The 10,064-nt window shown below is 42.6% G+C and overlaps 1 protein-coding gene across 2 annotated transcripts in view; it reads right to left on the bottom strand.

The window, feature by feature from the left end:
• Positions 1-133, bottom strand: part of Fbxl2 (F-box and leucine-rich repeat protein 2) — a 73,185-nt gene extending 73,052 nt beyond the window's left edge. For both annotated transcript variants that reach the window (XR_001175528.1, XM_013028475.1), the window contains exon 1: positions 66-133. Coding sequence is in view for 1 of the 2 variants with exons in the window: in XM_013028475.1 (XP_012883929.1) it covers positions 66-68 (3 nt within the window). In the remaining variant the exon portion in view is untranslated. The remainder of the gene's footprint in view (positions 1-65) is intronic.
• Positions 134-10,064: the final 9,931 nt, after the last annotated feature.

Here is a 10,064-nt window from a genome sequence, read left to right as displayed (position 1 = left end):
GGGGGGGAAGAGCCGTCAGGGGCGCCAGGACGAGGCCGCCCAGCCAGCTCGGTCCTCAGACTCACCATGGCCGAAGAGCCGGGAGAGCACCCACAGCCCTCAGTCACACGGCGCCGGCGACGCCCGTTGTCCTGGTGACGCCAGCCCGGCGCCCCGCCCCGTCCTCAAGGTGGGCTTGGAGATGCCCATTGGCTGCTCGGGGTCACGTGACCCACTGGCAGCGCCCTGGGGAGCGCCCACTTCTCGCCCTCACGCCGCTCTGGGGCGGGGCCTGTTTGCAAAGCTTGCTTTGCATCTGGTCCACGCGCCGTCAGATCACCTTTCTACCCCGCACCTGAGAGGTGGCCCAGGCGCAGACTGTCCACCTGAAAGAGACCCTCCATGCCCTCATGATGCTCTCGTTTAAAGAACGAATTTCGCGGGTAGTTCATAATCACTGAGAACATGTCAAATTACCAATAACAAGGATTATAAAGAAGGAAACCTCACTAAATCCCAACACCTGCGGTAGCCACTGCTCACGGCCCAATCTATCTGTCCAACCTTCCAATAAACTGTATACTGAGGCAAGGCATCGGTGGCTGGATCTTGTAGTCCCAGCTTCTCAGGAGACTGAGGCAAAAAGATGTTGAACCCAGGAGTTCAAGGCAGCGCCGCCAACATAGAAAATCCCCAATTTAAAAAGGAAAAATATATCATCTTTCATACCAATAACAAATAGCATTGTGTGTTTGACCTCGAAATAAACTTAATCACCAGCACAACAGTTTTAAGAGATAGCCTTTTATTGAATCAAACCAGTAACTTGCTGGAGTTTTCAAGTTGTGTGTGCATGTGCAAGCACACATGTGTGCACTAGTCCTAGGGATTGAACTCGGACTGGATGCTGCCCCTGAATTTTTTACTCAAAGTTACTATTCTACCACTGGAGCCATAGCGTCACTTCCAGCTTCTGTTTTTGGTAGTTTATGGAAGAGTCTCACAGACTTTCTACACAAATTGGTTTTGAACTGCAATCCTCAGATCTCAACCTCTTGAGTAATTTGAATTGCAAGCATGAGCCATCAGCAACCCAGCTTTTATTTCATCTTTAACTACCATAGTACAAAGAGAATTTCATTATGAAAATTCCATAGATGTGTACATTGCTCTTTGAGCAAGTTCACTCTATTATATTTCTATTCCTCCTTCTACTCTATTTTTCTTTCTTTCTGTCTTTGTGTGTGTGTGTATGTGTGTGTGTGTGTGCCAATAGTGAGAATCAAACTTAGGCACGAGGTGCTGTCCCTTAGCTTTTTTGCCCAAGGCTGGCCTCTACCACTTGAGCCAAAGTGACATTTCTGGCTTTTGGGTGGATAACTGGAAAGAAAAATCTCATAAACTTTATTTCATGGCCTGGCTCTGAACCTTGAACCTCAGATCTCAGCCTCCTGAGTAGTTAAAATGACTTTTCAAACAGTGTTTGATGGCTTTCATTTGGCTGTTTCATATGTGTGTGTGTTTCTTCATATGTGTGTATATCTGTGTCACATACATGCATCACATATCTGTACATATGTGTGTATCACACACACATATATAATATACATGAATACTTTTCACCTCTCAGTACCCTCCCTTCTGGCCCCATCTCCTGTTTCACATACTGTCTATTGGTGTTTTTGATATGGTTAAAGAGACTAGATTTCTTTGACTGCAACCTGTTAATGTTTCTTCTATGAACATTGAAGAGCTCATCTGACATCTTCCCTTGAATACTAATAAGCATCACAAACTTACTATGCTCCAAATAACTCTCTTGATTCAAGTTCCTTACTCTCTAAGTTTGTTATTCTCCAGTCTTCCTCATTTCTGCAAATGTCCCTACTGTCCTCTTGGCTGTTTGGGACAAAAATCCAGGAATTATCATTAACAAATATCATCAAATTAGTTCTGGTACCTTATTCTTGTAATCCTAGCTCCTCATAAGGCTAAGACCTGAGGGTTGTAGTTCAAAGCCAGCCTGGGCTAAAGTCTGTGAGATTTTTTTTTTCCAGTTGTGGAGTCTGAACTCAGTGTTTGGTACTGTCCCTTAACTTTTTTGCTCGAGGTTGGCATTCAACCACTTGAGTCACAGTTCCATTTCCAACTTTTTGGTGCTTAGGAATAAGATTCACATAAGCTTTCCTGCCTGAGCTGGCTTTCAATTGTGAGCCTCAGATCTCAGCTTCTGGAATAGCTAGGATTTCAGGTGTGAGACACTATCCCTCAACTTCTGCCTCCATTTTGCCCCTGTCTCCTTTACTCTGGGTCATTGCTCTTCAGGAAGGAAAAGTAGATAAGTATCTTGTGACAAGAGAAAAGACTCCTCCTTTTTCACCTCTGAAAACAGGACTAAGGACACTGGCCCTTTGTCTTATAGTATAGATATACTGATTAAAATTCTTGGGTTTTGCTTTGTTTGTTTTACCATTACCATTTTTGTTTAGTTTTCTGGGGTGACTGTCCACACCTGATTTGGGGGAATACTGCCTTCCAAGTTGAGCCTCTAGACTAGGATTTCAGTAACATCACCACACAACACATTTCATTTCCTGAAAACCTCAAAAAAACTAAATGCTGTTCAATTGACAAGTCCAACAACTGTCTCAGCCTCCCAGTGCTGGAGTTTACAGGTGTGCAACACCACACTCCACCATACAGTACTGACTTTTTTGTTTTGGTGCCAGGACTGGGGCTTGAATTTAAGCTCCAGGTACTTTCCCTTGACTTTTTTTGGTGGGGGGGGGGTCCTGTCGTGGGGCCTGAACTCTGGGCCTGGGCGCTGTCCCTCAGCTCTTCAGCTCAAGGCTAGTGCTCTACCACTTGAGCTACAGCATAGCTTCCGGCTTTTTTCTTTTTGCTTATGTGGTGCTGAGGAATGGAACCCAGGGCCTCAGGCATGCAAGACAAGTGCTCTACCACTGAGCCACCTTCCCATCCCCATCCCTTGACTATTTTTGCTCAAGGTTGGCTCTCTACCAGTTAAATCACAGGTCTGGTTTTTTAAGCCATTTTTTTTGGGGGGGGGTCCGGTCATGGGTCTTGAACTCTGGGCCTGGGTGCTGTCCCTCAGCTCTTCAGCTCAAGGCTAGCGCTCTACCACTTGAGTCACAGCGCCACTCCGGCTTTTTTCTTTTTGCTTATGTGGTGCTTAGGAATCGAACTGAGGGCCTCAGGCATGCAAGGCAAGTGCTCTACCACTGAGCCAACTTCCCAGCCCACAGGTCTGGCTTTTTGATGGTTAATTAAATGTAAGAATCTCATGAACTTTCCTGCCCCCAGCTGGTATTATACCATAATCCTCAGCCTCCTGAGTAGCTAAGTTTATAGATGTGAGCCACCAACACCCAGCATCATTACTGATTTTTTAATAGATTATCAGGCATACCAGATACCTATAGCTCTTGCCTGCAATCCTACTCAGATGGCTTAGGTGGAAGCTAACCTGGACAGGAAAATCCATGAGACTCTTATCTTCAATTAACCATCCAAAAGCTGGGGAAGTGGAACTGTGGCTCAAATGGTAGAGCACCAGCTTGAACATAAAACCTCAAGGACAGAGTTCAAGCCCTAGGACCAGCAAAAGAAAAAAAAATCAAGTAATAAACATTGTTGAAATCTTCACATGATTAATCTGGGGCAAAGACATTATATTTCCCAACTCAAAGAGCATGGCTTACAACTTAAAGTATGTAACTTACAGTTGTATAGTATGTAGGTTTTCAGAGCTGTCCATGCTGGCCTATCTGAAAAATAATCAGCCAGACACCGGTAGCTCATGCCTATAATCTTAGTTACTCAGGAGGCTGAGATCTGAGGGTCGTGGTTCAAAGCCAGCCCCGGCAGGAAAGTCCGTGAGACTCTTATCTCCTTTTAACCACCAGAAAACCAGAAGTGGCACTGTGGTTCAGTGGTAGAGCACCCACCTTGAGCTGAAGAGATGAGGGACAGCTTCCAGGCCCAGAGTTCAAGCCCCATAACTGACAAAAAAAAAAGAACATATACCTTGATACATACTTCCATATCTATACCTATGAAAATCAAACTTGTTTAGCTATTCCAATTTTATATTCTTAATTTTTTAGGTTAGTACTGGGGATTGACCTCAGGGTCACCAACTCTCACTTGGTTTTTTCACTCAAGGCTGGATCTCTAACATTTGATCTACCCCTCCACTTCGGCATTTTTGCTGATTAACTAGACATAAGAATCTCTGAGATTCATCTGCTGGGCCTGCCTTCAACCTGGGATCCTCAGATCTCAGTCTCTTGGTAGCTAAGATTACAGACATGAGCCACCAGCACCCAACTATATTCTTACTTTTTTTTGTCTGACTAATTGATTTTTTTTTTTCTGGTCGTGGAGCTTAAACTGAGGGCCTGAACACTGTCCCTGAGCTCTTTCACTCAAAACTAGTGCTCTACCATTTTGAGCTGTAATACCACTTCCAGTTTTCTGGTTGGTGGTTAATTGGAGATAAAAGTCTTATGGTGGGGGGGGGAGGGGGGCAGTGCTGGGAAGGTGGTTCAGTGGTAGAGTGCTTGCCTTGCATGCATGAGGCCCTGGGTTCAATTCCTCAGCACCACATAAGCAGAAAAAGCTGGAAGTGGCCCTGTGGCTCAAGTAGTAGAGTGCTAGCCTTGAGCTGAAGAGCTGAGGGACAGTGCCCAGGCCTAGAGTTCAGACCCCACAACCGACAAAAAAAAAAGTCTCGTCGACTTTTCCTATCCAGGCTGGCTTTGAACCAGGATCCTCAGATCTCAGCCTCCTGAATAGCTGGGATTACAGGTGTGAGCCACCAGCTCCTGGCTAATTAATTGAATTCTGAGAGATGTGTTTTATAAATCTTCTACTATGAATATCAACTTCTTTTATAACCTGGGTCAACTTTTGTGTTATGTTCAAGCTCCCTCCTTATCTGCTAGAGATACAGGAAAAGCCTGAAATCAAGGTTGAGACTCAAAGCTATATACAGTATGTTTTCCCTAAACATACATGTCTATGAAATAGTTTATAAATTATGCATAGTAGGGGAATTATGACAGTGGTAATTAAGAAGAACCATAATAACAATAGACTGGAATAAGTAATATGAATGTGTTGATTCTGAGTAGCTCATTGTGATGATGTGGGATGACTCCATCTCTACAAGAGGAGAGGAAGTGAATAAAATGACACCAGCTTTGTAACATAGCATTAGACTTCAATATAAGTGTCACGTGATTAGAAGCATGGTCATAGTTGATCTGATAACCAAGGTAGCTAAGTGTTTAGCAGGTGGATGCCATGTAGTGTGGATACCTTGGACAAAAGGTTTATTTCTGCCCTGCTGCAAGCAGGGCGGAGCAAAATGGCACAGATTTCATCAACAACTCAGAAGACCCTGCCACTTAAAACTTACGAATTGTTTAGTTCTAGAAATTCCTATTTAACACTTTTGGACTGTGACTAACCACAGGCAATTCAACTTGAAGGGAGCAAAACCAAAGATACAGAGCAGGACTCCTGTGTATTGCCAAGAGATTAATTTGGAAAGAAACACATACATGTACGGTCAATTGATTCCAACATGGGGTCAAAATCATTCAATAGGAAAAAATATTTTCAACAAAGAATGTTGACAGAACTGGATATCTACATGCAATATATATATATATATATATATATATATATATGATGAAGCCTGAGTGCCAGTGGCTCACACCTGTAATCCTAGCTACTTTGAAGGCTGAGAGTTAAGGGTCATAATTCAAAGCCAGCCCAGGCAGGAAAACTCATGAGACTTTTATCTCCTAATAACCAGCAGAAAACCAGAGGTAGATCGGTGGCTCAAGTGGTAGAGCACTAGCCACTCATACACACACAAGCTGAGATATTATTCAGCCATAAAAAAGAATGAAGTAGCCAGGCGCTAGTGACTCACATCTGTAATCCTAGCTAATCAGGAAGCTGAGAATTGAGGAGTGCACTTTGAAACCAGCCTGCAGAGAAAAGGCCATGAAACTTTTATCTCCAATTAACCACTCCAAAACCAGAAAGAGAGCTATGGTTCAAAGTGACACAGCACTAGCTATGAGTAAAAAGAGAGCTCGGGGACAATACCCAGGCCCTGAGTTCAAGCCGCACAACTGATAAAAAAAAAAAAAAGGAACGAAGTAGTGATTCCTATGTTAGCATGTGAATCTTGATAATGTTGCACTAAGTGAAAGAAGCCAATTATAAAAAATTATTATTGGCCAGGCATCGGTGGCGCATGCCTGTAATCCTAGGTACTCAGGAGGCTGAGATCTGAGGATTGGTGTTCAAAGCCAGCCTGGGCAGGAAAGTCCATGAGACGCTTATCTCCAATAAACTACCAGAAAACCAGAAGTGGCGCTGTGGCTCAAGCGGTAGAGTGTTAGCCTTGAGCTGAAGAGAGCAGGGACAGACAGCGCCCAAGCCCAGAGTTCAAGCCCCATGACCAAAAAAAAAAAAAATTATTGCATTATTCACTTCATATGAAAGCTCAAAAATCTATAGATGCAAGCCAGGCACTGGTTGCTCATGCCTAGCTACTCAGGAGGCTGAGATCTGAGGACTGCAGTTCAGAGCCAGCCCGGGCAGGGAAGTCTGTGAGACTCTAATTTCCAATAAACCAACAGAAAAACCGGAAGTGGCGCTGTGGCTCAAGTGGTAGAGCGATAGCCTTGAGCTGAAGAGCTGAGGGACAGCGCCCAGGCCTAGAGTTCAAACCCCACAACCAAAAACAAAAAAAATCTATAGATACAGAGTTGTTAAAAGTAGCTTAGGGCTGGAGGAAAAGTGTGATGGTAGAATGGCAAAGGGCATAGAGTTTATTTATAGGGTGATGAAAATGTTCTAAAAGTAAGAGCTGAGATATAGCTCAGTAGCAGAGTACTTGCCTAGTTTGCATGAGGTCTTGAGTTCAGTCCTCAACACCACCAAAAAAAGAACACTAATCTAAAACTGATTGGCAATGCCTGAACATATCTCTGAATACAGGCTAAAGAACGCTGAATTATACATGTTAGATGGATGAAATGCATGATATATTAATTGTACTTAGTAAAATTGATTTAAAGAAAAGCTACATTGGTTCCAATGTGGTGGTTCACAGCTGTAATTCAGCTACTCGGGAGGCAGAAATTGAGAAAATCCTTTTTCAAGACCAGTTTATGCAACATGTTAGTGAGATTCCCCATCTCAACAAACAAGCTGAGCAAGGTGGTGCCAGCTATGTGAGAGGCATAGGTGGAAGTATTGCAGTAAGGTAGAGTTGGAGCAAGATCAGCCCTGGACATAAAGCAAGACTGTATCTGAAAATGAATTGAAAAGCAAATGGAGCATTAGAGTACCTACCTAATAAACACAAGACCCTGAGTTCAAATCCTACTACTGAGAAATAAAAAATTAAATTAAATTTCAAAAGTAGGAAGAGTGATATAAAGGGGGGAGCTATGTTGTTAGTAGCTACACACTTTTTGAATCACTATTTTTTTTTTTTGCTCACTTAAAGCATTACGAAAGGTAGGACAGAAAGTTCACATATATGTTTTGTTTTGTTTGACAGAGGGTCTTGCTATCTAGACTAGGCTGGTCTCAAACTCACAATTCTTCTGCCTCTGCCTCCTTCACGTGAGCCATGCTTCCAGCCCTTCTTTTTCTAGTTTCTTAGGAGATGGAGTCTCACAAACTTTTCTGCCTAGGCTGGCTTTTAACTGCAGTCCTCCAGATTGCAGTCTCCTAAGTAGCTAAGATTACAGACATGAGCTACTGGTCCCTGGTATATTTTTTTTCACACTGATATTATAGAGGTGATGTGCAGAAGGGTTACATAAGTCAGGTAACGAATACATTTCTTTTTGCACAATGTCATCCCTTCCCTTGCTCTCTCCCATTTTTTCCCACTATATTTTTTAAGCATTCTTTTTTTAGCATATATTAGTTGCATAGGGGGAGTACATTGTGCCTTTTCTATTAGCAAATATTCTTTATGCCCCGAAAGCTAACATCTTAGATAATCACAATATAGTTATCAAAACCATGAGTACTGGCACAACAATTCTAACCTGTAGCTTTACCCAGATTTCACTAGTCTTCCACTCCATATCCTTTATGTCTTCCAGTGGTAAATATAGGATCTCACATTATATTGAGTTACCATGGTTCATTAGTCCTTTCCAAACTGTGACTCTTTCCCAGTCTTCTCTAGTTTCTCATGACCTGAACACCTTAAAAGAGTGCTGATCAGCTATTCTGCAGAGAAATTCTCAATTCAGGTGTGTCCACTAGCTTCTCATGATTAGAGTTACAGATCTGAGGGAAGAATACTACTGAGGTGGTGGTCTCTAATGCAGGATAGAATATCAAAGAGCACATGATATAGTATGATGGTCATTTGTCTAAGGCGGTGGTGGCTTGCTTCTCCACTAGCACGCCCTTTTGCTTTTGTTTTGTTGTTTAGTTCATTTTTGGTTTTGGGTTTTTTTGTTTGTTTTTTGGTCATCTGAGGGGCTTGAACTCAGGCCTGGGTACTGTCCTTGAGCTCTTTTGCTCAAGGCTAGCACTCTACCACTTTGAACCACAGCACCACTTCTGGTTTTCTGGTGGTTAACTGGAGATAAGAGTCTCCCAGACTTTCCTGCCCAGGCTGGGTGTGAACTGTGATCCTCAGATTTCAGCCTCCTCAGTAGCTATGATTACAGGGATGAGCCACTAGCACCTGGCTACTTTTGGATTATTATATGTATGCCAGTACTGGGGCTTGATCTCAGGGTCTAGATTCTGTTCCTTAGCCTTTTATTCCAGGCTAGCCCCTACACTCAAGTCATATCTCTGCTTTCTGTACTTCCTTATGTTCCTAATATATATTGTATGAAGAGAGACTTTGAAGATATGCAGAAGAGTATTGAATTATCAATGAGAGTAGATTTATCTATTTCTTCTTTCCATCATATATCCAGAAGCTCCAACGTTAAATAGACACTTAGGATTGTCATGTATGTTAGATTGTTTGTCCATTATTATGTAATGTTTCCCATTGTCTCTTATACTATTGATTACTGTAAAGTGTAATATGTTTTGTTTGTTCGTCTACTGCTTGCATAGTATTTCTTCATCTTGTTTCTTTCATGGGGTAAGGGGTGCCAAGCTGGGCTTGAACTCAGGGCCTGGATGGTATACCTGAGCTTTTTTTTTTTTTTTTTTTGCTCAAGGCTATTATTTTACTACTTGAGCCAACCTTCAATTCTAGTTGGTTTTTGTTGTTGTTGTTGGGGTTTTTTGTGTGTGTGTTGGTAGTTCATTGGAGATCAGAGTCTCACAGACTTTCCTGCATGGACTGGCTTTGAACAGTAATCCTCAGTCTCCTGAGTAGCTAGGTTTACGGGCATAGGCTACCAGCACCCAGATTATCTTTTTACTTTTTCTTTTTTGGTCTTGGGTTTTTGTTTTGTTGGGGGTTTTTTTGTCTTTGTTGTTATTGTTGTTGTTGGTGGTGGTGGTGGTTTGGTGCTGGTCCTAGGGCTTAAACCCAGGACTTCAGCACTGTTCTTGAGCTTTAAACAACAGCTCCATTTCTGGCTTTTAAGTAGTTAATTGGAGATAAGAGTCTCATGGACATTCTTGCCTGGGTTAGCTTTGAACCAAGATCCTCAGGTCTCAGTTTCCTGAGCAGCTAAGATGACAGGCATGAGCCACCAATGCCCAGATAGTTTTTTACTTTTAACCTACATAAGTTTTTGTTTCTTTGTTGTTGTTGTTGTTATTGTTGTTGTACTGTGTTTTGTTTATGGTTCTTGGACTGGAACTCAGGACCTTGTACATACTAAGCAAGGTCTCTCTATGAAACCAAGGCTGCCCTTGAATTTATAATGTAGCCAAAGCAGAACTCAAATTTGTGTTCCTCTTGCCTCAACCTCCCAAGTGCCAGGATTACAGGTATGTACCAGCATGCTCTCTTGTGTCCTTCCTTATAGAGATGTTTTTACCACACTGGATTCAGTCACTTTTCCCTTGCAGCATTTCAAATGATCCTACTGCCC

This window comes from Dipodomys ordii, unplaced genomic scaffold (assembly GCF_000151885.1).
Source record: "Dipodomys ordii isolate 6190 unplaced genomic scaffold, Dord_2.0 Scaffold110, whole genome shotgun sequence".
Classification (NCBI taxonomy): Eukaryota; Metazoa; Chordata; class Mammalia; order Rodentia; family Heteromyidae; genus Dipodomys; species Dipodomys ordii.
The sequence above is the reverse complement of the archived record's forward strand: the minus strand, read 5'-3'. Positions and strand labels throughout refer to the sequence as shown.